This window comes from Trachurus japonicus, chromosome 18 (genome assembly GCF_045865225.1).
Source record: "Trachurus japonicus isolate A0001 chromosome 18, Traja_1.0".
Taxonomy (NCBI): Eukaryota; Metazoa; Chordata; class Actinopteri; order Carangiformes; family Carangidae; genus Trachurus; species Trachurus japonicus.
Genome location: NC_140924.1, coordinates 26,952,214 through 26,980,150, shown reverse-complemented (window position 1 = coordinate 26,980,150; position 27,937 = coordinate 26,952,214). Strand labels below are relative to the sequence as shown.

Sequence of the window (27,937 nt, the reverse complement as noted above, 5' to 3'; positions counted from 1 at the left end):
ATTAAAAAGAAAAAAATGTAAGTAGGAAATAGAAACTGAGTCCGTCACTGCTAAATGCTATTTATTTAGTATTTATTTTGTTCTTCAAACAAACAAAAGCCAAACTATGTACACATCTTTCAGTTGTTCTTTTCCAAAACAGTTTCATTACATATATGCTGTTATTTTAACAACATTCAAAGACTTTTTAAGCAAAGGGAGCTGAGCTGACTGGAGTGTAACTTCCAATAATATCTCTTTTTAGGCCATCACTGTTGGAACTACATTTACCAGAGCTACAATGAACCGGATGATCAATGCCATACTGCCAGAGGACAGGTCACGACAGGATCTTTTTCAAAGATAACGACCAAACAAACACCCCCGTTACACTAATCATAAAAGCCTTTGCAGTTTAGTTAAATAAACTGAAAACTACTGCTCATTCCTTTAACACAGACCGACTAACAAGCAACTAATGCCACAAAGATCAGCTTTTTAAAATGTCAAACATTGGTATATTTAAAGTCATCCACAGAGACTTGACAGCATAGCTGTACGTTCAAAGTCAATTCCTCCGTCTTGGCAACTATTTTAATAGAGAAACCATTAAGTATTACATCAGTATCAATTCAACTGTTAGGACATACCAGAGCCTGTTGTGGATACCACAGTTTACACAGTGAATGTGACAGGTAACTGTCCACCAAAAACCTCAGCCAATCAGAATCTACACGTGTCTACAAGTCTGAGCTGAAGGCTTTCAATGAGTATCAGCCATTTCAATTAAAAACTGCACACTGTTTGGTTATCAAGGATACAAAAGAAAAAATACAAACTACTGGTTGACTAAAAGCATTAATCTTTCAAATCCAGTTAAGGTATACATACGCGGAACAAGACACTATCCAGATTTTTTGAGACATTTTGAGTTGTTTTTTCTTTTAGATAACACACAGCTGACTGGTCGAGTCATTTTCTATTCAGTGCCACCCGAGATGGTCAGCAGCACTAGCGGGTGCCACCCGGGCCGAAGTGTGATCCACCTCAAGGTTTAGTGTCAAAACTCATAACTATTACAAATCATGCAAGCTTGCTCTAACAGTCTCTTTTCTTACACAAGCCAGGGTCGTCATCTCAAAACTGTAAAAAAGTACCAAGTAGCTTCCCAAACATTGAAGTCCCCAGAGTGTAAAAGAAAAAAAGGAGAGAAAAGAAGAAAAAAGCCCCAATTTGTATCTCAATCTGTGGATGACCTGTCACTCTGGTTCAGTTTTGCCTAGAGCAAAGTGTATCCAACAACAGTCATCACATAGCAACAAGTCTGTTCCCCTGTCAGCTCAGCTCCACACAGCACAGACAGTCGGCCTGCACTTGTAGCAAATCTACAAAGAAAAACTAAACAAATCCACTCTTCATTTTAAGGAAACCAAAAGGGCAACATAAGCCAACCACCAGCAAAAATCTGATTAATCAAAGACCGCTTGGCTGCTCTATTCTGTAGCTATTTAGTAACTTTCACGGTGATCAGATGTACACGTATGAAGTTAATACAGAACAGACCAGTCCTGTTAGCCAACAGAAAACAGTCTTGTTGAAAGATCCTTCCTTTCTTTATCTTTAGAGGATAGGTAACGAGGTGGTTTCCAATGGAAATTCATTCGGAGAACATTTTCAGTTAGCCGTTCAGAACTGAACTATACAATTTAAGGCATGTTGAACAGAGAAATAAAGCAAAAAAACCCACTATGAGAAAAAAAAAAAGAGTCAAAAACACAAACTTTTACATTATTTACATTGCTCAGCATATATAGCGATGAGCGTTGATGCTTGTGTGTGTCTGTACATGTCCTGTGTGATTTGATATTGGTGTAGCCCTGTTATGTGTGCAGACGCGGTTCCAGAGGAGAGCCACTGTAACCGAGGGTACGTTGCTTTTTGTGGTATGTGTGCATGTAGTGTCTGCCGCTCCTTTGGACTCTAGAATCTATGTGACATGTTGCTACGTGTTTGTGTTTTTGTCATGTTTCAAAGTCTATGTTTTTTTTGTGTTTTTTTGTTTGTACAATTCTTTCAGTTCATCCAGTTCCACAGCGGCGGGGATCTGCGGCGGCTTCGATGTAATCCGGCCGCATCCACCGAAAAACCCGATCCAGGTCTCTGTCTCTGACGTCCGGACAGGAGGGCTGGTCTTCTGTCCCGCTTGGCCAGAAGACCTCCATGCACCGCCCCCAAGAGTTTCAGGCCGTAGTGGATGATGACATCTGGGCTGTTTCGTGTCTCTTTTATCCTCTTCCTTTGCCGGAGAGTTGCCCGATCAATGCCCAGTTTAACACGTCAAACGCAGGTGGGATCCATGGTGAAGAACCTGTAACTTCATCTTGCAACTGTCCAACTGATAATGCCAACGGCCTGCCCAGTCTGAGGTCAAGACAGAAAAGTTTCTTTAGGGTTCAAGTTCAAAAGGACAGGTTTAGGGTTAACTGGTTCATGGTGTTGGCTGTAGGTTAGATCCTCCTTGTAGAGGGCAGCAAATAAAGCACAGCCAGACACCTGAGAGACGACAGAAAAAGATGGACATCGCAAAACGATCCTGTTAAAAACAAGTTACTGAGAGTAAATCAAAGTGATCAAGTCAGGAATATACAGCAAGCAAAGAAATCAAGCAAACATCTCTTACCAAGTCCAAGGATTTCTCCTCCTGCAGTCACGCTACAGCTCGAGTCAGTCGCCAGGTCGAGAGACGAAGAGGAAGCAGCAAGCTTGCCTTCGAAACCGTCTGCCTGTTTACTGTGTATACATGTTGATCAAACACTCTTGGGCGGGGCTCTGTAGCGACTGCAACGTCCACTTCGATAATCAGTCAGTCTTGTAGACATCGTAGCATGTCCAGCACCTCAGTCCATGTTCGATGTGGTTGTCCCTTCCATCCCCAAATTATTTCAGGGCTACTGGCAAACTAGGGGGGTGGGGGGGAACTCACAGCAGTTCTGTCTCGAACTATTTTCAAAAAAGATTGGTTTTCTTGAAGAACATTCACTCCATATAATCAATGTCTCACGAATTTTTCCTTCATCCATTTGCAATTTTTTTTTTTTCTACTCTGAAAGGTAATACAAAAATATGGTTATATACAGGAGGTGGGAGAAGACGCCGCTTCTCGAGTCTCTTATTTCAGTTTGGGAATATCTTTTCAATGACTTTGTCAAAGTCGTAGCAATCCTCCTGTTGTAATTGTGCTCCCATCCCCAAAATGGTACCTCACAGCTTGAATGAACAAAAGTGCATAGGTGAGTTGGTGAGGGCAGGGTGCGAGTGCTTATGAGGGTTGAGGTGAAGACAAGTGCACGGACCAGGTGTACTCATATCGCCCCTCTCAGTTCCCTCCAGGGCTCTGCAGCCCCTTGCACTCCGTTCTCCACAAAACAGAGCCGATCCTCAGTTTTTCCCCGCCTCCGCTCCACGGTTGATCAAGTCTCAGCATCCACAACTGCACACAAAGGTCCAGTTAGAGGATCTCGTCCATGTTATTGTGATGCCTGCCACTCTTCCTCAAAAACAAAAAGGAAAAAAAAAACAACAACAAAAAAAAAAACACCACCACTCAATGTCCATATGGCAGAAGCGCACTTGCAAACCCCACCCGTCTTATCTTAGAACAAAAAAAAAAAAAATTCAAACAAACAAAAAAAAAAACAAAAGAAAAAAACAAAACTGCACCCACAGATATCCATGTGGTTTGTAAACAACCAAAGCTCCAGTATGGAATAGAAAGAGTCCTTTCTTTGAATTCTTAGTCACTATTTGTACGACCAGGATTGTAGAGGCAGTGTGTTCAACTGTATCCATCCCGAGTTTTTTTTTTTTCTTGTCCACTGTGAAAATAAAAAAAATAAAAAGACCTCGCTAAACTCTGAAGCTTTTTTGTATTTTGTTTCCATTTTTGAAATCTTCTGAGGAAAAAAAATAATATCTGGTATCAGCACGGGTTTCTTGTCATTTTTTTGGAATACATTCAATATTTTCTTAAGAAATAATACACACACTTCACATGGCGATAATGAAACAAAAATGAAAAACAAATTAAGGAAAAAAAAAAATCAAAAACACAACAAAAATAGCAGCCCCAAGTGCTCATTATCTTAGTCCAAATACTTTTTAAACTTTGTATATAATGTATATATTCATATATATTTTTCATTAAAAAAAGAAAACTCGTCATTATCAAATTGCAACAACGAATAAGTAACACAATATGCTAACATTTCATGCACCGTTCTGTGCACTTGCACATTAAGATGCTGTATTTTTTTTTTTTTCAGAGTCAGAAACTCGACACCTTTCATTCACAAGTTCGAGAGCTGACAAAAGGCAACGTGATCACACCCCAGGAAAACAGACTGGACTAACCTTCTGATGGATCACCCCTAGACTCAACTAGAAATATTTACGATACAAACTTACATACTTTACATACACTGTGCTGAGCACTGACACACGTCACACTTGCTCTCAAAAAAGAGTTAATGTCTCAATGGCCACGCACCCTATCCAAGTTCTTAGGCACAAATGTGCATTCATACACATACAAAAAAGCACATGTATTCAAAATGAGTACCTGTAGTCTTAACTCATTTCTATGAACAGTAAATGAACATGCACTCTGAAAACACACACTCACACACATGCACGCACACACACACACACACAAAGTCTCATTCAGATGCACACACTGTAATGTCCCTCATGATTTGCCCCGTCTACTAGTCCTCACTGGTCTAGAGACAGCTAAGGGAAATAAACTAGTGGTGGTCATCATGTGATGAGCGCAAAAAGCCGACATTTACAAATGTATGCATTTCTATTTCGTCTATCTGGGGATGAAGAGCTGGTGAGAGAAAGGATGTGTTGTGCAATTGCCCTCTCTCTCTCTCTTTCTCTCTCTCATTCACTCACTCAGTCACTCTCAAAACATGGAGATCAAGTCCCTGTTTGAAGAAGGGACATACACACTCATGCACGCACACATAAGCTCTCTAAACATGAGAATACAAAATTACCATTTGAACAAAAAAGACAAAAAATGGCCTCATATGTTTCATACGTCTTGGTAAGCAACAAATGAAAAAAAAAAAAAAAAAAACATTGTGCAGACTGGTATATTACTGACACAAACCAACCATCACACAACAGTCACTCTCACAGTCATTCGTACACATTCACAAAAAAATATTCACTTCTATAACTAACCCCATTTGTTTGATTTTTTTGTTGTTTTTGTTATTTCTTTTTTAGGCAAGTGCAAATCTTCAAGTTTTTTTATAATCCATTTTTCAATAGCTTTACTTTTTATATAAAGGTAAAAAAATGCTAAACAAGAGAAATATCAACAGTGTTTGTCTTTCGAGAAAGGATTTGCTCTCTGATAAGGTTTCAACTAAAGGTCCCCCTGACTTTGAAAACCTAACAGCCCGACCATTCACCCCACCGACTGTTTCACCGCCCCCTTCCAGTTCCGACGCAAATGCACACAGGTGGTGTGTATGTACACACACTGTGTGCGCACTGATTCCAAACACTCACACATACATACACGAAAAAAAAAAAACTATTCAAATCCCCTCTCAATAAAGTGCATTAGTTCAGTATAAGGTGCTTAATCTTTTGAGTGCCAGAGGATACCCATCTTCCTTTTAACCTCACCCCTCCTCACCCTCTTCTCCCCTGCTCAAGTGATCAACTGGTGCAGCAGAGAGCCCTTTTTCTCTCCAGAGGGAAGGCAAGAGTGGGAGGCGCAGATCCAGGCGCCTCCACCCTGCACCTCCCCTCGTGCGCGCGCTCCCTTCCTACCCCCTACCCCCGGTTCCCCCAGCAGTGCACATTCGTCATCAGGTTTGTCTGATTAAAAGACAGAAGGCCTCAGGTAGCTATTGCTGCTGCGCTGCGTCACATCAGTAATCCTCCACCATCTCCATCTCATTCAGGCTCAGACACTCGCCCGTGTTGTGGAATGAGTACCCTGCAGGGGAGAGGGGGGAGGGGAGGGGAGGGGAGGAGGGCAGAGAGGAGAGACGGAGAGAACAGAGTGAGATCAGAGGAGAATGGGACACGGGGGAGTTTGATAGGCTGGCTTAGTGCAGGTGGGAGATAAAACTACAATTCAGAAGCTATCTGATGGAGGAGCCCTTCAGTTAAACAGTATTTGTAAAAGTAAAAGTTTGAGGCAGCTTATGGCGCTTTTCCACTACACAGTCACGGCACGGCACGGCTCAGTTTCGGTGCTTTTCCATCACAGCTGAGTTCTTTATAGTTCCTCCTCAGCGGGGGCGGGGTCGGGGTCATCATATCATGGCAGCTACAGCCGCGTCGTCTTGCTCTCTTTGCTCTCTCCTCTCGTCAGCTCCAAACTCCCTCTTCTGCACCTCAATTACAGACCACAGCGTGGTTTTCCACACAGCAGACTTTTAACTCACATGAAAGAACAGTCTCAGCACAGATCAGTGGGTGCTGTTGTTGGTGTGTTTTTAAAATTAGCGGGTTTCTCGTGTCGGAAGTCGCGTTCGCGATGCTCCCAGTGACGACACTCTGGCCAATCAGTAGAAGGCAGTCGACTGACGTCATCGACTTGCTTGGAACCCGTTACCAAAAAAGTACCAGGTACCTAGGGCTAGTGGAGAAGTAAAAAAAACCGAGCCGAGCCTTGCTATGCCATGCCGTACCGCACTAATGGAAAAGCGCCATTAGTGAGACAGTAAACCATGAAAAAAGCAGAAAAAATAGTACTCACATTTAAGCTAAGCAGAGAAAATGTAATGGATGAGATCAAGTGTTATACAGTGAAAAATGAAACTTGGCGTTTATGTGAATTGTCCTTATACATACCATTCATCAGAGTTTGACTCTCCAGGTTTTGTAGGAACAAATAACTGGACAGCTTTACCTCTCAAATGTATATCAGAACAATTATACAACTGCATCTATACCAGTCATTCATAACCATTCTTTTTTTTAAATCAGTTTTTTCTAGCCACCTGTTTCCATCTACTGGAGGTTTCAGTAGATCTATCTATCTATCTCTGTGTTTGTGCTCCCCAGAGATCCTGGCTACATAAATAAACTTCAGACAGAAGCCAGCCCTTTGAGCACCTCCTACTCACCACCTGAGTGGCAGTGTTGCCGTTTCACTCACATGTATGACTAACTATAGACGTCTGTGAAGTGGAGCGGTATTTAGGAGCAACTGTGTGAATACAACAATATTATAAAATGGCATCCAAGCAGCTTCTTTCTCTGGTCAGCATAAAGGTTGACAACAAAACAACAGTAATGCACCACTGCTTTGAATTAATGTATGTAGAAGTCTTACTAACTTATCTTAATGTTTATTTAAGCTTTTAAACTTAGAACTATTAAGTTTAAAACCTTGTGTACTTTTTGTATTCCAATAAATTATGTTCGTTCTTGCTACTTTGGAAAAAAAAAGGTGAGTGTCAAGCCCAGAGTGGGTGTAAATAAGTGATTCGGGTGGTGTAATACTTCAGAGGCATGTGCTTCTTCCGTTGCATTTCACTGACTCCATTTGATCCCTTGATCCATGCTTAGATTTTCCATCCTGGCTTGTTTTGTGTATACAGTCTAACTTTGATGTGTGTAGTTGTGTTTTGTTTAATCTGTGGTCAAGTTTTTTTTTTTTAAAACACACTATAGTTTCTGAACATTTACAGATGAATCAGATCCTTCAATCATAGTGAGGTTTACATACCTAAGATGCTGGGGTCAGAGTGCAGCATCATGGGCTGTTTCTTTTTCATCTTCCCACCCTGGTTGTCATAGAGACCAGCCTTGCTCATGTGGTTGGCTTGAAACATGGACTGCAGGGTGCTTGGATTCATACCTCGCATTGAGTCCTAGGAGCAGAGAAGAGAGGAGAGGAGGGGATTTAGCCAGGGTGAATTAAACAGATTAACTAACACTACAATGCCAAAGATAATTGCTGAAATGAAAACTTAATTAGTTTCTTTGCTTCATAAGATTTAATATTCTGTGCTGTTGAGATTAGACCTGTGGTAAATTACAAACTCTGGCAGTATGACTGATTATTAGAGTAAGTCAACACCGCCGTGTTTGTCACCTGATCACCTCGCAGCAACAATGATTTCTTTGTCTATAGCAGCCTCAAGTCAAATCATATGCAACATTCCTTATGTTAAAGTGTTGAACGAAAACGTATTAGTGCTATTGGATAACAGAAATGAAACAAATACAATGATAATCTAAATGTCCTAACCCCATCTGTGTTTACATGTCCGGTATGCAGACATATTTGGGTTTACCTGCAGAGGGAAGTTCATGTTCAGTCCAGCCACTTCCTTTGATAACTGTGGGAGTGAAGAAGAAGAGGGGGTGAATTTATGAAGTCACACTGTAGTACCATACTCAAAGGTTTCCATTGGAGTAACCTCAGTATTGTAGAAAGCTTAGTATTGGTATTGACAATTATATAACATGACGATCTCATGTCAAATCAAAATTCTTAACTCCTTCTATATCCCCTCTGAGAGGACACATGAGCCCTCCCTGCTTCAGACCAGACCCAGAGACGTTTCCGTCCTACCTGCTGCTGCTGTCTCTGTTGGTTGGCTTTCTGTTTGGCACGTCGCTCCAGAAACTGTTTGGCGAACTCTTTGGCTTCCACTGTGTCCCCTAGGTAGGACCGGATGAAGTCCAGCACTGCATAGGGAGACTCCACCTCCTTCAGATACGCCACAATGGTGGCAACTAAACAAAGGCAAACACAGTTTGAATAGAGATGCTGGAGAGTGAAGGTAAAAACCACTTGTATAGCCACATAAATACTACGTTCTATTCAACACATAGAAGTGAATTATTTAGGTTGAACTTCCGTCACCCTTGATACAGCTTAACACATAAATGCTGAGCGGCTTACCATCCAGAGAGGAGGAGGAGTTGTTGGCAGAGGTGTTGAGAGCATGCAGCATCTGTTCACACCAGGTGGTGAAGCCGTCCTGAGGCTTCATGCCCTGCAGCAGCTTCAGCAGCTTGTCCTCCTCGTCCGTACGCTTACGACGCATCATGTACTGCTCACTAGAGGACACACAGACATAAGCATATTAGTTATCGTGACCAAATGAAAGACATTCAGCTTAAAGCTGGGGTAGACAGGATTTGTTTTGAAAGCAAGCCCACATCTCCCGGTATCTTTGACCAATCAAGTCTATTCTGGTCTGGGGGTTCCTGATTGGTTGAAGGGCCAGCCCTACTCTGTCCTAACAAATAACGAGGACAGAGTAGGGGCCAGCCCCTCAACCAATTAGGAACCCCCAGACCAAAATAGACTTGATTGGTCAAAGATACTGGGAGCTGTAGGTTTTCAAGCTGCTGCATACAGAGACATAGAGAAACACTGTGATCACCCCAAACACACAGACCTTTCCTGCACATTCACCACACTATGAGATAATAATGTAACGCTATAAGATGGAGTTGTTTTCGAGGCAAATACAGAGACTGCTTGCCGAAAAACTGCACTTCCCCAACGGAAACGTGCATCAGCGGGTTTGCATGAATTTCCCTCTAAAACAACTCTGTCTCATGACATTCTGTTATTATCTCATAGCATGGTGAATGTGCAGGTCATAACTTGTCCTTCAGAGCGTTTTGGAGTTGTTGGATTGTGTATTTGATGAGAGAAACCAGGAAATTCCATTAGCCTCCGTAGCATAGCTCTGAGCAGCTTGCGGCTCTGCTCCGCTGTTCTAAAATTAGCTTGCACCGACAATTAAAATTAACAAACCTACTTTTAAGACTATTATAATAATATTATATTATTATATAAGGGTTATGGCAATAGCCCAATTTGCCAAAATGTTAAACTATCCCTTTAAAAAGGGACAATGAGGAGTTTTGGAAAAGCGAAGCGTTTTCACACTACATTTATGAACCTCCGCGCGCACCGTGAAATTATTTGACCGGCGCAAGACAGACTCATGTTTTCATTCATCAAGAATTAAAGTCAGAGGTTCGAAGACGATCACATACCGTCGTAGTTCCGACCATAAACAGCGATTCGGCTGCGTTATTCTCACGACTCGCCACGAAACCGAAAGTAAAGGAACGCTGGTCGGCTCGACCAGCATCTCCACCACCACTAATAATAACAACATAACCATAGAGACAAAACGATGTATTTATCGAAAATGGGCCCATTAACAAGTGTGGGTAGCGTAGATTCATCCACATTAACGTGAGACTTTTTTAGAACCAAATAGAAACTCCTCGTTGTCCCTTTAATTCTGCAACGTTATCTGCAGCAGTATAAAAGTGGATTTTCAGGATTCAAAAATCTGTTTTAGTTTTTTCTGATCTAGTCGTGTGTACCTGAGTGACGGGCTGCTGCGGCTGTTCTTCAAGCCCATGTTGTTGCTGTTGCCGCGCAGGCCGGCCTGGTTCTTCACAGCCTCGTCCCACATGCCCATGCTGCCTGAAGAGCTTCCGCTGCTGCTTTTGCCCTCCATCCCTCCAGGCCCGCCCCACATGCCCACGCCATCCCATTGGCTTCCCATGGAGGAGCTCCCCATCGACATGCCAGGGTGCTGGAAACACAGAGGTGAATCAGGCGGGTTATTACGACCAAATACACATTTCAATCGGCAACACGCCAACATCATCTCCACGTGGAACCTCTGAATCATAGAAGTGGAACTCACGCGGTCTCTCTGCTGCTGGGCTCTCTGCTGCTGCTGCTGCTTCAGGAGCCTCTCCGCCTCCTGCTGCATCTCCATCAGAGCCAGAGCCGGGGACTTTCCTGTCTTGGAGAGGCCGGAGGAGGGACCCCCGCTCCAGCCTGAGCCGCCAGCCCCAGGACCCTGCTGCTGAGGGGCCTGCTGCAGCAGCTTCATGATCAGTTCTTGCTGCTGACGACACTGCAGGAGGACATGCCAGACGTCAGCAGTGAACAGCTTGTATTACTCTTATTCAGAGACTTCCCTGATTTTGTTAAACCGAATACTTCATTTCACAGGCTTTTTTTAAGGATTTGAGGGTATTATTGTTTGGTCTGATAAAATCTTCTTTCATCTGACCTGCTTGCGTCTGAAGAGCTCCTCCTCCTCCCTCCTCTTCTGCTCCTCCTGCCTTCGCTTCTCTTCTCGCCTCTTACGCTGCTCCTCCTCCTCACGCTTCGCCCTGAGTTCAGCGTCTCGCCTCTCCTGCTGGAGCTGAGAGGAAAACAGTCAGAGTCAAACAGGAGGACAGATTACACGGAACAAAAACAGTGGCTTTTACTTGTTTTGTTCACTGTAGCTGAAGTAGAATTGTATAAATGCTAGAAAATGCAAACAACACATGTGTAGGCAGTTTGTGTGGGAGCTTAGCTACGGCAGATGCAGAGCGTGTGCTCCATGCTCTCACCTTTTGAAGCTGTTCGAGAGTTGGACCCTGAGTAGAAGGATTCATTGTTATGTCCCAAAGACTGGCTTCACCGCCTACAGAGAAATTAAATTGGATTATTCTGGCCTCACACAATGCATGGTTTGTGTTTTAGTTCAGGTGCGTGTGTCATGAAAAGTACCTGACGGCTGTGAAGCTGAGGTATGCATGTCCCACATGGACCCTGTATCTGGCACTGACATCGATCTGTTCATCGAAGGCATCATACCCTGCTCACTGCACCTGGAACAAACACATACACAGGCCGCAAAAGCCCCACATGAAGATTCAAGTGGAAAAAGTTAACATAAGACTCAACTTTACTACTACCTAAAGTGAAAGCATAAACATGTACATAAATCTTTCTATATGTCCTGACTCCTCTCTCTCCATGTGTTAACCCTTTGTACCACGGGGCTAATGTTTGACTCCCTCCCTTGACTCCCAACAGCTCAAATACAATTCAGAACAACTTGCATAAAGACAAAAGTTTCACATCACTCAGGATTAACTTGTTTAAATGGGTAAAAGTAAAACGTGTAAGTGCTCAACCTACTAAGACAATCATTAGTGAGATATATTCAATGTTGATTAGGAATCTCAAAGTGGAGAATATGTGTTCAGTGTTAGTTCTGATGAGGTAACTGTGTGCAGCTTGGAAATCTCCAGTATAGAGACAGGTTCAGCTTTATTTCATCAGTTAGTGAGACATAGGTGTTCTGTTTTATGTATTAATCAGTAAGGCACAATATCAACTTCAGTTAGTAAAGGTAAATATTCAGGGTTAAGACAGTTTTCACCCCACATGAAGATTCAAGTGAAAAAAGTTCTAATTTCTTCTGACACAAAAAGGCAGAAACTAGGACACAAACAAATATTGTAAAACTAGTTCGCACACGTCTGGACCAACGATCCCAACCCCCACAGGCCCACCTGTTAATGAGCTGGAATAGCTGCTGCTGTTGGAGCTGCTGATAAAGAGCTGCTGCGGCCAGCTCTTGTTGCTTTTTCAGGCGCTCCTGGTCCAGGTTTCCCTGAAAAAGAAAAAGAGGAAGAAGGAGAGAGGGAGAGAGAGAGAGAGGGTCAGAACAATGCATCTTCAAACTCAGTAGAGCTATCACATAAATAGTGGGTTAAATCACAGAGAGAATGTCTTGTGGTGTGTTTTTACAGTGGTATTTATACAGTGGTACTTTAAGGCCCCACTGCAGATACCATCATGCACAGGGGATTGTACAAATTATACTGAAGAAGTGAGTCTGAATTTCCTCATAAGGAAAAATAAAATGTGTGTGCGAGTGTGAGGCTGTTAAAGCAGCACAAACACTAATTGTTAAAATTTAAACAGAACCAGGGGGCTGACCATACTTGTAGTTTTACGTACGATATGGAGCCGTCCCTGCTCCTCTCCAACAGTTTGAAGCTTGTATGCAGCTAGTGACTATACTGCTGGAAGGGATTGTAAAAGTGTAATTTGCATGACTCAGGTTTGATTACTCAGTCTGTCCCACTGCACAGACTATAGAAGGTAATGAAGAGAAATGAAGTGTAGCACAATTAAAAATCACAGGAAGAAGTGAATTGTGTTGTGGGGATCATTCCAGAAAGCCTGGAATAAAACCCCGAGTGTGACATAAAAACGTGACAATACATGAAGTTGGGATTAATTAATTTGCAATTACCATAACCTGTCTATCAATCTTGCTTCTCCTCTGCATCATCCCCCCCTCCCCATCCTCTACGTTGGCTGAGCTCTGACTCACAGTCCCGGCGGGGCCCCGGGTGGGCTGCGGGCGCTGCGTCGGTGGTGGCTGTCTCACCAGCAGGGGCGGCGGGGAGGGCCCGGGGGCGAAGGGGACACGGCCCCACATCTTGATGACGTCCCCCAGGGGCTGAAAGCCCTCGTCGCAGCCCCGCTTCACCAGCAGGGTCATGGTGAAGTAGCCAGCCTGGAACCACTCGCACATTTCCACTGTGGTGAAGGGACCTGGTGGGAGGGACAGACGATGAGCGGACGATGCAAAAACCCCTGTGGGGATTTGCCTGACTTTGTGTACCACATTCAAATGTTGTCAGACTGCACGCTGCTGGGGTCAATATGAGGCAGAGGAAAAAATTAGATCTGAGTGTAGTAGTTGTTGTCTGTGTCTGTTGTGTTTTGAGGGTATATGTTTGGATATTATTTTGGTTTTTCGATTGCAGTGAATGGGTCCAGCCCCCATTTAGGACTGGAAAATTGTGATTAAGTGTTTCGCTTTTCTAACATTTTTTTTCCTCTGTGTTGCCAAGCTTGTTTTACTGTGTTCTATTTCATTTATTCTGATTTATCCTAAGTGAGGTAACATGAGATGTGGGTGTTTGACCTCTATGTATGTATACTTCGTAAGCTGTTGATCAAAATATGAAGACTGCTGTGAGCAGCTGAAATTGTACTAATATGCTTTGCTTGCATATACAAGTGTTGTAAATTCCCCAGTGTGTGCATGTACCCTGGATCTCTCCCTGCGGGTCCTTGTAGAACCACTTCATGGCGGCCTCGTGAGACAGTGGCAGAGCAGCTGCTGTGTTCCTGCTCTCCTGCTGCTGCTGCAGCGCCTGCGTGAAACACTCTTCTTCCAGAGAGGTGTCCTGCAGTGAGGCCACCATCTTCTCCGCCTCCTACACAAACGCAGACGTACACAGATTCACTGGATGTTCATGGTAATGATGCATGACATTATTATGGCATGTTACTTAAAAAAAAGTCATTAGTTATAATGAATTACTACATTATAAATGTAACTAATTACCAGGAAACGTAACTATTGTGTTACTTTTTTATAAAATGCTCAAATATGTCAAATGATTTGGACTCTGACGGGAAAAAAGACGTTAATCTGGAACTAACCACTCACTCAGTATTCCTCCGCACAGGCAGACAGGAATACTGAGTGAGTTGGTTAGTTCCAGATAAACAGCTTGTAACGGTGTTATAACTGGAGAAACAGTAACTTTTTTGATTACTCGTTACTGGAAAAAGTAGTGCAAAGCAAATATTCACATTTCCTTTTCATTCATGAGCCTCACACACATTGGTCTGACACCTGTAATGACAGATTCCAGATTCTTTGAATAGCCTCTTCCACATTTCACCAGTGTTAAACTGGTTGCACATGTGGCTGAAAAATTTACTTGCACTGTCTCAAATTTTTGTTGCCCTCATTTAGGGGCAGTCTGGGGCCCTGTGTCAGTAACACTGATTATTTATTATGTAGAAAAATAAATCAGAATGAAAATAGACTGTTCAGCTTTGTTAAATGCACTTTGTTATGATTATATAATATCTCTGAGGCAGCTGCTTGGAGTGCGTCTCCTGCTGTTGCTACCTGCTGCAGGTGCTTCATGCCCTCGTCGTCCTCGATGTCTCCTCCAGATGGAGGGAGGAGAGGAGCAGAAGAGGAAGGGGGTGGGGGAGGCAGACTGGAAGAGGTGGCGACGCTGGGGCTCAGCTGGGCCTTGGAGCCCCCTGCCGGAGCCATGTCTGACACGAAAACAACAACAGAGAGAACAAACATTAGTAAAACAATGGGTCCTATTTTTAGTATTTCTATTAATGGTATGGTAATGGTGGATGTGGGGGAGGGGGAGGGGGGGGGCATCTACTTGCTCTGTAGGAGCAGCAGGAACAGCGGGTTCAGTAAACAAGATATTAAATGACTGGGGCTAAACATATTGTATATCAACCCAAAATATCCACGTGGCTGATTTCCTCTCTCTCCCTCTCTCTCTCACACTCACATAGACACACACACACACACACACACACACAGACAGACACACACAGTCAGCACTGTAACGAAAAGGGGCTGGACGAAAGAGGTCACAAACTCGAAACTAACAGAATCAGGAGAAGGCTTCTAAAGCTTCAAATCAGGATCTACTTTAAATTACTCTTTGTTATCATCCAAACAGGAGTGTGCAACATAATGACAGAGATTCCCATTCATGTACAATGTAGAAAACACTGTCAGGTTAAAATTAATTTTATTAATTGCTAAATAAAACGTTGCGCTACATGACATTTCTCTACTTTTTTCAAGCAGCAGATTAAAAGAGTTTATTTTTAGAGGCATATGCAGAATGTAATTGCTTTCTAATGCTACTGACATCATTTTAGATTAATGACACACCAATTTATTCTCACAGTCACTGTATTCAGCACCTCAGACAGGACTGTCAACCAGATTTAGAATATTGTTCATATTTTCTGCAGCCCCGTGTCTCACTTCTTTCACTACAAAGTCAGTCTGAACTATATGTACAATAAGTATGACCAGGATGAAATGACACTAACATATAAACTCGATAGGTGTGACATGTTTTTGCTGCTGACCAAATCAGTAGCTCTACAGACAACATTCAACACAGGAGAGAACTGAGCGACCTGGAGCTGGACATACCTTCACATGGCGTGCTGTTGACCTTCACAGGGAGGCTGTTGCTCAGAGGGATATCCACCAATGAGCCTATGTTGTTGGGCTGGAGCTCCAGGGATGGAGGCATACAGTGTGTTGGAGGAGAAGACGAAGGAGACGCCGGCTTTGCCTCGCAATCGACCATAGCAGAGCTGGCTTCTTTACTCTCTGTGAGGTGACGGCGGAGAAAAGGAAGGACGAAAATATAATTAATAAAAGATGGAATAAATCGCTCCAAGCCAAGTATGCAAACAAAGTGCAGAACATTTCCTCACCCTTGTCTTGTCTTTCTCCATCAGCACTGTTCCTCTCAGTGTCAACAAAGCTCTCCTCCTCGTCCTCCTCCTCTATACCCTTAAACTCCAACTCCTCCTCCAAGATTGTCTCCTTGCCGCCCTTCTAGAGGGAAAGGAAAAGAGGACGTTTAACAAATGTTGATGGACATTCTTGCTCTGATTTTATTCTATATACACATTCATTTTTTTTCTTCCTGTATATATCTTTTTTTATTATAATAATATTTTTTTATTTTACTATTATTTTATTTTAGTTGTTTATTCATGTGCATCTGTATACAAGCATATGTATAGGTATGTGAATATATATATATATATCTTGAGATCTATTTTTGTAACATATTGTGCATATGCCTATCTATACTTTTCTTTAAATAAAATAAAAATTTGATCACAAAAAAAATATATATATTGACTGATAATCATAGGAAATATCATACTGAAAATATAAAATATGACTCCCGGTTTAATATACTTCATCATATCATGAGGATTGGATGTAAAATACCAGTTCCCTTCAAACAGACTCACAATACACAAACAGACTCATCCTACATGTACCTTCAGGGGCATGAAAGCTCCAGAGGAGTCGAACGTGCCCATCTCCCCGTCTTCCTCATCTGTACACCACTCGGGCAGCCCGTCCCTGTCGTCCTCTAGTCCCTCGCTGCCTGCGCGCCGGCGGCCGCCACCGTGGCCGTCCGAGTCCCGGAAGTCGAAGTCGAACTTCCGTCGCCGGCTCTCGCCTGGAGCGTGGTCCCGCCAGCCTGCTGAGCGAGGACCGCCATCTAACAGAGAGAAGCCATCAGCCGTCAGTGATGGGACTATGAGAAGCAATGAGAGAAAAGCATGGTCAGGTTATTACAGTTATTCACACAGTCTCATGGTAAAATCTTGGAATATATCAAATCAAAAAAAAAATTCTAAAAATGAGTTTAAACATGATGTTAGCAGAAGGTCCTTAAAGTTGTTTCATTCTTAGAAAGTGTGGAAGTCTCATATTGAAGCTGTGTTTCTCCACTGCCACTAGGTGTCAGTGTATCCACTGTTTGGGCTCAGACCTGCTACACACACTGTTTAATGGAGTGTAAACAGTGGAATGAGAAATGATACAAATCACTGCCCGTTTAATTTTTAAAACTCATCAGCTCTCACTGTGTATGCTGATACAGAGGCTCTGACTTTAACTTGTGCAGCACATGTAACTACACTCACTGCAGCTCTAACTTCTGCATTTACACGTCTTTAAAACCACAGAGTATATTACAAAACAGAGCAGGCATCAAGGATCATGTATGAACTGTTGCTCAAGTCCTTTTAGAACGTAGGTCCTGTGGTATTATATCTATATAAGATATTTAAGTAATGATGCAAAAAGCCTATGAAAGTTTAAACATCTGTTGTTCCATGTTAATGTGATGTTCAGACTTGGCAGATGGTAACATTTGAGAAGTTTTACATCTAAATTCTGTTACATTTTTCACATTTTAAAAAGTTTTAGATGAAATAAAACAAAATCATATCATAAGACAAAGAATTCACTGCATCGTTATGTAGCGCTGGCTGCTGATTGAATCATCTATTGAGTAATATCCACTTTAGCAGAAGTTGATCTTAGATCATCCAGCCTGTTCTGACGGCACAGACAGCAGAATGACCAACAGACTGGAGCCTTCAGTTTACTTTACCCACTCTGAACTGAGATAAGAGCTACACTCCTTTCACACTGGTAAATAAAATCATATTAAAAACATGTGCAGAGTGCCAATCACCCATCTCAACCATGAGGCCTTTGCTCTTTCTTTTGTATAGCTCATGTTCAACACAAACAAGGGTTAGAGGCGGTGCTATCATACCATCCCTGCGGGATCCAGCGAGTCTCCAGTTGGTGCCTGGCTCCGCCCCCTCCTCCTCCTCCTGCTCCTCCCGGAGGGTGCGCCAGTTATCACTGTCAGCCCTTGTGTACTCCTTCCTCCCCGGACCCACGGGACCTGCAGCCTCTTCAAAGCCAGGACGCCCCACCTCCCGCCGCAGCGGCTTCTCGAAACGACGCTCCCCCCTGAGGAAAAGAGGGGAAATGGAGAGGAATTACACCAGTTGAGTGATAAACAGAGGAAAACAAGCCCCAAACAGTAGGACCAGCTCAAGCAACTCAACTCTCCGCTGCAGTTACATCTACAACAATGAGCTAAATACAACAGGAGCGCAAAAATCTAGAAAAAATACCATAAGCAGATGATAAGGTTTACTGCATGTGATGACAGCTCCTCTCAGCAGTGATACAACACCTGCAGTCATGATTTACTTGGCTTCACCACCCTTCTACAGACATTTCTTTCATTTTGATAGTGAGTCTTTTTCTTACCGATCATCCCAGCTCTGGCTGCGGTGGATCTCTCGGACGCTGCGGCCAAATCCAACCTCCACATCTTCAATACTTCTTTGGTAGAATCCACCTTCACCACGACCTCGTCCTGATTATACACACAGGAAAATTGGTGTTTAATACTAGAGCTACAACAATTCATTGATTAATCGCACAATTACCGATTATTGTCAACTATTTTGATAATGGAATAATCAATTTGAGTAGTATTTTAAGAAAAAAAAAGTAAATATTCTCTGATTTCAGCTTCTTAAATGTGAATATTTCTGGTTTCTTTGTTCCTTTATGACAATAAACTGAATATCTCTTTGGTTTGTGGACAAGACAAGTCATCTTATGGTTTGGGAAACACTGATTAACATTTTTCAACATTTTATTGACCAACAACTAATCATTTAAACAATCGACAGATTACTCGAGAATGAAAACAATCGTTAGCTGCAGCCCTATTTAATACAATCATCATCGTTTATATAATTTGACAACACACTTCAATAATCTCGTATCCACTGCAAGCTGCTGACAATCATAAAAAAACACCAACACGCGCGCACAAATACTGAAACCCACAAAGGATCATTCCTCCCAGCCGTTTCCTCGTCGGCTCAGGACCGGACGGCCTGGTGTTTACGTTGGCTGTTCACATGCGTGAGGCGCTTTGTGTGTGTGTGTGTGTGTGTGTGTGCGCAAGGTGAGTTCTTGAGCGCGGTGGTTTTTTAAGACAGGTGTGGCTGGACAAAAGGAGGACTATTCAAACAGCCCAAGAGGAAGTGTGCTGCATCAAGATGGTGGAAGAAAAGGGGGAAATAAACACTCGAGTGGTTGGCTTGAATAAACTGTTTTACTTTCCCTGGATAACAGCCATTGTAGTTGCAGCCAAGGGGTTCGGGCAGCCGCTCTGTTGCTGTTGGACTCATGTGAGCTTCAGCGCGAGAGGTTGTGGATTTATCATAAGTGCACTTAGGCTGAATCAATGCCGTCCTTTATATGTTGGTGTTTCTCTTAATGGTTTTATGAGATGTTTTTTTATTTTACCTCGACCACCTCGTGCGGCCCCTCGTCCTCGGACCACTCCAGCCGGGGCAGCTGCGCCCGCCCCCTTTCCCATGAGCCTCAGCACCGCCACACTGTTCACAGACATGGAGAAGTTCCTCTGCGGAGAGAGAATGGAAAGAGCGAAAGGAGGAATGTGAGGCATGTGAGCTCACACAGCCACATTTGACAACCAGCAGAGCGGCCCGCTCTCCGCTCCGGCTTGTATCGCAGTCAGACGCCACATGACGGCACTCGAGCGGCTCGGCGTTAGCAGGTATTAAAGTGCGTTTTTTTGCGGTGTGTGTGTGTGTGTGACGGACCTGCTCCTCCTCAGTGAGAGGCACCAGTGCCAGTGGCTGCATGGGCTCATCTTGCAGAATAGCAGCAAACTCCTTATCCTGCATGTCCTCTGGGACCTGGAGCAGCAACAGTAGGAGCATAACAAGAGAAAAACACATTGAAACTTTTACCATGACTGACCTACAAACAGATCCTCAGCTCTGTGGACAGGGGAGTATCTTTTAAAGAATACTTTAACTTTCTAAGAACTGTAAAACATTGAAGATCATTTTTTTGTCCTGTGATTCCGTACTAACCTTGTTGTCTTTGATATAAAGTGCTAACATCTCCTCTCGGCCGTAGCGGTACTCGGCCAGCTTGTACTTTGGCATGGCGGGGGAAGGAGGGGGGGACGTCACACTCCCCCCACTGGACAGTGCACGGAGCCTGTGTGAGGAAGAAGAAAAAAAAAAGACTCCTCAAGGATCTGGACGATGCGTTCCTCGCTTTCCGGACCAGCCGCGGCAGCGCACGTCGCATGTTTGCAGCACTTCTTCCACTACTGACATCGCATTGTAGAAACACTACTTATAAATAACTGTGAACTCCCCTGTTGGCACATAGCACACAACGAGCGAGAGCGCGATTGTGTAACCATGATGGAGTTCCTTTTAATCTGACTTGGAGAAGAAGAAAAAAAATAACATATCTAACAACATCCATCTTGCAGCAGGGAAAAGGAGAATTTACTAAATGTTCTGTAACAAATCACCCATCCTCCTACGCAGGTCCCCCTGAATACACTTGGCTCAACACAGATGATATATTAGCTTTCCAATCTCAAGATTTCATTTTAAAAAGCTATTACTAGCAGGCCGGCTTCCAAGGGCCTGTTGTTTAACAATGGCTCCATTCACATGCCTCTACAAAGTGTGTCATTGACTCTCAGCCCCACATCAAAACCATATGTAACTCAGAGATGTGGATGAGGGGTGAGGGGGGTGAGGGGGGGTGTAAAAGGTAAAGGGAAAAGCATCATGAAAGCCAAGTTGCTAGCATGTGGCATATCAAAGAGGGGGAAAATAAGTGGAGCAGCAGCGACTAATATGCATAATAAGAGAAGAGCTGCAGAAACACACCAGTGGGTGGGGTACAAAGAAATATCTTTGCATATTTGTATCCACTCCACTTGTAGCCAAATTTAGTTTCCTTCCCTCATAGGACAAAGCATGAAATCTGAAGGATCGTCCCCTCACTAGGATCTATACATCCACAAGCCTGCGCCTCCAAGGCCGACCCGAGAGATGTTACAGAAATCTAAACGAGTGACAGGCTGTTGAGTTCCAACGCCGACAAAACCCTCAAATGGCCCTGATGGTTTTTTGTAACGCCACCAGGGCTCTTGAGCTTGTAAACACGCTGGCAGGCAGCTGGATGTGGCGAGCACGTGAGCCGCTCGCAGTCCGGCTACATTAAAAAAGGGCACAAGGATAAAAGTGGCCTGGAGGGGGCCGTTGAGAGGAAAGCAGCTGCAGATGTGTAAAGAGAGAAATATTCTGGCGAGACTGGCACCGCACCAAGAATGCACACAGCAGTCACAGGCTGTTTGAGATGGAGAGCCAGAGCCAACCCCCCTCCACCCCTACACCCCCCACCCTCCCCTTCACTTTATCGCTACATAAACATTCACTGAACAGGAGGAGGAGAAACAGCAGGGACAGAGATGGACAGGAAGCCACTGTGACAAAATTTACATTCTGGCCTCAGGTTAAAAACAAACAAACAAAACAACTGTTCTGCAATAGTTGTTGATGACACACACAGGTCTACAAACACTGGATTACACACAACAACTCACTGAAATCAAGACTGTCACTGCAGCTTCTGTATGGATAGTTATAGCAATCTAATGATGTATATGTCTGTCCCTTTGTTGGTGGCCCTGAGAGAATTCATTCTGGTCGGTCTCTTAGCCCAGAACAAAATATGCAAGGATTATTTCCATTGTTAATCTGCTTATTATTTATGTCAGTTAACCATTGTATCCAGTCGCCAAGTTACATTGGGTCAAATCAACAGTTATGTTAAAAAAAAAAAAAATCAGTTCGCAAGCATAACAATAAAATGAAGGGCCCTCAAGTCTGAAAAGCCAAGATTTTGCGTTTTTAATTGGACGTTAATAAAGCTGCCAACTAGCTCTGTTAAATGTCTAATTATTAACTTTTTGACTCTATTTTTGTTTTTGTTAATTGGTACAAACTTAATTTCAATTTAAAGTTTCAGAACATTCATAGTGGAAGGACAGATTATAGCTTTTCTTTGGCCCCTTGGCCTTTTCTATCTTGGCACTGTCAGGCCAAAAGGTTTAAAGGAATAGTTCACTAAAAAAATGAAATTCACCCTCTGGACTTTTATTCCTCAAAGATGCACTCTGAGGAATAAAAACCTACTCCAGAGCATTCATCAGCATGAGGTTGAGTTCAATTTTTTTCATCAAATTTCATTTTTTGGTTTTTGGAACTACTCCTTTAAGGTTTAAACTAATATCACTTTAAACCAACGGGGAATAGGAGGGCCAAGTATGTTCTGAATGATGGAAACTTGACACGAGGTCAAAAGCTCTACAACAAGCGTGTAAGTAGACCTCGGCGACTTGATGAGTGTGGTGGTTGTAAAAGTGATGTTGAAATAATATGAGGAAATCAGTTTGGTTACCATTCTGGGCCGAAGTTAAGAGTCTCAGCAGTCATATTCCTCACGTCCACACAGAACTGAGTATCTGAGGAGAAAAACAAAATAATTATTAGATCGTTCTTTTTTTTTTGAATGAGAAGAAGGATTTGTAGAGGATTAAATGCTTCCACAATTGTCTTACCCTGTCCAGATGATCGGAGCAGGCTGGACTGGGCTGGACCAGGCTAGAGCTGGCTGGGTTTAGTTAGGCTTAGGTGACTAGAAGGCTGAGTGGTGTTTAAGCTGTGGTCACAGAGCTCCCCAAACACACAGACACAAAGAGAATAGCTGCCAGTTTCAGGTGCTTGAGGAATACCAGGTTATCAGGTCCAAACTAGGTAAAGGAAGGGGGTTCGACGATAGTTTGGAGAATGGAAGCTCCTGCTACTCACAGCCAAAAAAGGTTGTTGAACATAAAAAAGAAACAAAAAGAACCTTGGAAATTAATGATGGAACAAAATAAAAACACTCTTGCTAGAATTAATGTTTTCTTTCTTTTTTTTGTCTTTTTTCTTTTTTTTGTTTTTACAGCAGTTATATCTCACATTAAAGTTAAAAATATGAACTGATTCATCAAAAAAGGTAACGCAGGAACGAAATAACAGCCAAAACAATGAATCAGGCTGCTGGAACAGCTGCCAAGAGCAGACGCGACTCGCACTCCTCTTCTCCTTTCTCTCTCTCCCTCCGTGCCTTTTTCTCTCGCTCCAACTGAAATGTGGATTGACGGACACCCTCCAGGTAACTCCTTTATTTCCTGTCCTCCTCCCTTTGCACCACCTGGAGAAAAAACACAACAGAAAAACACAAATAAAGAGTTTGAGATGGAGCCAGAGGAATCAAGACAATTCAAAGCAAGATGGAAAGAATAATGTTACAAGTGTGCACCGAATAAATTAGCTTCTGGTGAGATAGGTTTTCACAGCTTGGCAGTCTGCCTCTGCCGTTATAGGAGAGGAAATGTAATTTGATTTCGTGATGTGTAGCCTTGACACACTATTTTCAGGGCAGCATGCCTTGGACTCACTGAAAGGTACCGGCCCCAATTTGATCAATCTGTTATAGCACACTGAGCTGGGAGAAAACCACTGTGGTGTTCCATCGGTGAACAAATGAAATGGCAAACTATTTCTAGTTTAGTGCTCCATCATGGGCCAATGTTTCTGCTGCTCACAGGAGATTTTTCCATCCAGAAATGTAGGGAGTCTATTTCAGTGATGTTGGGAACCAGCTGCTTCTAAATGCATGCAGCTGGATGGGGAGAAGTTCCTGAAAATGTCATGGAAACTAAACCATTGACCACAAAACTATATTTCAAACGTTAATGCCGATACACACGGATACAACACGCTGTGGTGTGAATATCCTACAACCTTGCATTCAATAGTTTCTGGATCAACACTGACGTACGACAACAACTCATTTCAAATTAGAGTTCACAGCACGTGTTAGACTTTCCGTTTGAATGCTTTCTAATACACAAGCACCAGGCCAACATCCTCTGTAGCAGCTGAATGCTAGATGTGATTTACTGCTGTTGGGGCAGTGGATGTGCCATCATATACAACAGCATTGACATTATGTTTCCTGGCAGTGTGTAACATTAGCTTATGCTGTTTTAGGCGACTGCTGGGCTAATTGCGTTTTTTGACATTTCTTTTACAGTCTGCTCCAGGTGGTGTTCTAATCAAGGGACACAACAGCAGCAAAAAGGTGGAAGATTTTAATTAAAATTACCTTTTATCAAATAGGCTAAGACATGAGGGTGTTTTTGTTTTTTTTCCTGCAAGTTATTTTGCATGAATTAACCTTTAACAACAATCTAACACTATAATGGTCGGAGTTATAATTAAACCATAAAACTAGCACACTGGGGATATTTTCACATGTATATGGACTTCAGTGTCTTTGCCCTAAGGATTAATGTGTAGATGCTATCAAGGGACTGTAAATTCCAGGGACTTAAATAACACATTACCAGCAGTTGTTATGAGCTGTACACCATTACAACTGCTTTGTAGGTTGATTAAATATCACATTAATTGTAATACACAAATGAGACAATAGAAAATCGTTTGCCAAACTGCTGTGTTGTGTTGCTAGCTGGTTTTTCCATTAGTTACGACATTATGTGGATTGAAAACGTAGAATATTGTTTCATATAACCTACCTCTGACTCAAGCTCCAACAGCACACACAGTCAAAGCCTGGTAGTATATATATTTTTTGTATAAAAACAAAATAGAGGCTTAGAAGCAAGATAAGGGAGACAAAATAGTACCGCAGCTAATGTTTTGGCACCACTGTGTAATAGGAATGTATGCTCATGCATTTAAAAAACACCATTTCAATTTTAACACAACTAAATATAAATATATTGTTGATTTTTGCCAAATATTCAAGGATTTTCCAGGACTTTCCTGACAACAAATCAGCGCATCTCCCCGCCGCTGCACCGTGAGCAATCATTTTTAATTAAATCCAATCTCTTAATTATGCAGACTGATGTCCTGTTTCTGCATCTGATGATTAAAGTCTGTCGCAGAAACAAGCCACAACTTATTTACTGGCCTTGGTGAAGCTGGCACTCAGACCAGGCATGACTCAAACTATTCTAATCAAACCATAAACAAATAAATAACTCCCTGTGACTCATGTCAGTCAGCTGTGAGCTGTTAAAATAGCATCCAGTGTCAACAATGTCAAAATACTGAAGGATATTTTTTGTCCACATTACCCAGCCTTGCATAACAATTTCACACTATAGTTAAGATGCTCCATTCATTTTTTTTTTAACTTAAAAAAAAAAACATTGCTCACTCTGCACTAGTGCTGTGAACTGTCTTCTGCTATTTTTTATGTTTTGTATGTCCATTGTGTGCTGCATTTTTTTAAATTTTCCTAATGTATCAATATAACCCAATATAAGAATAAAAAATGATTTCTTTTCTTTTTTTGTGTGTGTGAATAACTTTGGCAATCCTTGCACAGATTGGTGCCGTTTTCGACAAGTATTGAAACTTCTGCATCTCTTTATGTTCCAGTGATTGGTGAACACAAAAAGTTATTGGAAGACATTAAGTCTACCAACACAGCAATGCAATGCAGTCTACCTTATAAGCAAAGGACTTGTAACAGCACACCTAACATTAGAATACTGCAACATACACATATTAAAGACAACTGGAAGCTTTGACGGTCGGTGACAGGTCCAGTTTGCATCAAACTGCAGTGGGGATATAAATGACTTGTTCTCCTTTTAAGTTCATCTGCTGGAGACAAAGTAGTTTGTGAGTACGTGTCTAAGATGAAGGTATGTCAACCTCTACGCCAACTTAAAGGGAATAATACAGTCATTGTGGTGACAAACTGGGAAAATAAGACCACAGTTGAAGAAAGATTGCTAACACAGTTTGATACAGCGCTTCAGGCTACTGCTGAGAATACGTCACATACAGTGTCAGTGGCATGCAAAAGTTTGGGCACCCCTGGTCAAAATTTCTGTTAATGTGAACAATTCAGCAAGTGGGAGAGGAAATGATCGCCTAAAGGCATAAAGTTACAGTCCCTTTACATTTTATACAATATATATTATCATCTTTTATATTTTTAAAATGACAGAAAAGGGCCCGCAGCCACCCTGCATAGTTAATACCTAGTAGCCCCCCCTTTGGAAACTATCACAGCATGTAAATAGTAAATATCTCTTCTGATACCTTGGTCAAAGTTATCTGAGAGCTAAAGTCTCCTGGGTATCCAATTATTTTGCAGGCTGCTGCCTTTGTTTCCCTTTTCCACTTAAAATTGTACAGATATTGAAAAATAATGCACGGATATTCCTTCAAATATTGCAAATGAGTGTTTCATGTTTAACTTCATGCCTTTTGGAGATCATTTCATCTTCCACTTGCTTGACTGTTCACATTACAGACATTTGACCAGGGGTGCCCAAACTTTTGCATGCCCATGTAACATTACATTCTGTGAACTATCCGTTACTAAATAATTGCATCCTGCAATATAATTATTTCTTCCAGTTTAAACACAGCAATGAATCTAAACTTTTAACACAGAGACTTGGCACACATGGCTGCAAATCATACAAATATCAATGAGATTTAGAAATAATTTCACACACTACTGCATTAATAAATAATATGGATGGTTATCTCTATCAACTTTAACTTGCTTACGTTTAACTTGGATTTTAAATATTATGATTTCAGACCACAATGGGGAAATAGTTGATCTGCCCACTTTGCACTGAAAAACCTGAAGCAAGGTCACGAAAGAAAATCTCTGCTTGGAGAAAAAAAAACTGATACGAATTGAGCATCTGAAAATTTGCAAATGCGATGGACTTCAAAACGTGGCGGGATAACGGGCTTCCAGGCTTCGGGATAACCTCCTGTAAAGCTTCGTTAAAAGCTAACTTTACCCACAAACCTGATGGAGACTTGAACAAACTGAGCAATGCTAATTGTTTGGTCGTTCACATAGCCGACATATACACAAAATAGCTCGATTGGATGTTAGCTGCCGTCACTGGTTGCGGACTACATTAACAATCACATTGACCGTGCTTCAAGCTAATTAGCGCATATCGATTTGTTGAGAGGGAGAAAGATAAATCAACCGTTACAATGGTATTTGGGCCCAACAATATCATATTTCTGTTGCATAATAGAGATGAGTTAGCTAGCGTGCTACCTAACCTAGCACAAGGTATGCGTTGATCGTAAAGGCCTTGGCTTGTAGGTTCAAATGACACCAGATATGATGGCGGAGGGGGCGGAGTGTTGGGATCAGACTCCCCGGCCTGCTCCGCCAATGTGCGGACGACCACCTCCACTCCGCTGCCGCCGTTAAGCCGCGGCTACTGCAATGTAAACAAAACTAACACACTGACAGAAACGACAGGGTTTAACGTGTGAAAATTGCTCGGTGGAAGTGCGTTTATCGCGACAGACAAATCCAGCACGTCCGAGCAGCGAGAGCCGACGTTAGCATGTTAGCTCGCGTTAGCCAGCAAGCTAAAAGACAAGCTGCAAAGAGGAACCATGGCTTACCTTCACTGTTTATAGCTACCAGACTGGTTGTCTGCACGGTGCGTCTACAGCCAATATATCGTCTGCATTGGTCTCTTTAAACACTGTAAACGTATTCATTCGACAGAATCGTACTTTCAGAAAGTCGTGCTCTGTGTTTTATTTATTATTTTTCCCTCTCCTCCAACGGTCGCTGCTGCGTATCAGTATGTGTCTGCTGGCTCCCAGTCGCTGCTCTTCTTGTTGTTTGTGTTTCGGAAACATGGCCGTCCGTGTGAC

At 42.6% G+C, this 27,937-nt stretch overlaps 1 protein-coding gene across 2 annotated transcripts; it reads right to left on the bottom strand.

Moving 5' to 3' along the window:
- Nucleotides 1-44: 44 nt before the first annotated feature.
- Nucleotides 45-27,937, bottom strand: gigyf1a (GRB10 interacting GYF protein 1a). 2 transcript variants are annotated; one of them, XM_085759218.1, is made up of 26 exons: nt 27,680-27,937; nt 22,753-23,390; nt 22,593-22,656; nt 20,195-20,324; nt 19,919-20,014; nt 19,599-19,716; nt 18,543-18,651; nt 18,034-18,236; nt 16,739-17,001; nt 16,157-16,280; nt 15,867-16,049; nt 14,793-14,947; nt 13,917-14,085; nt 13,110-13,414; nt 12,361-12,461; nt 11,570-11,670; nt 11,410-11,483; nt 11,082-11,216; nt 10,707-10,922; nt 10,378-10,592; nt 8,927-9,084; nt 8,594-8,757; nt 8,313-8,357; nt 7,742-7,886; nt 2,660-5,998; nt 45-2,532 (listed from the first exon to the last, which is right to left on the bottom strand). In XM_085759218.1, exons 3-25 carry the CDS (start codon nt 22,625-22,627, stop codon nt 5,931-5,933), a joined length of 3,312 nt encoding a protein of 1,103 aa, XP_085615344.1. In that variant the 5' UTR covers nt 22,628-22,656; nt 22,753-23,390; nt 27,680-27,937; the 3' UTR covers nt 45-2,532; nt 2,660-5,930. The 2 variants fall into 2 exon arrangements, with proteins under 2 accessions (XP_085615344.1, XP_085615345.1); XM_085759219.1 differs by having other exon boundaries at nt 13,191-13,414.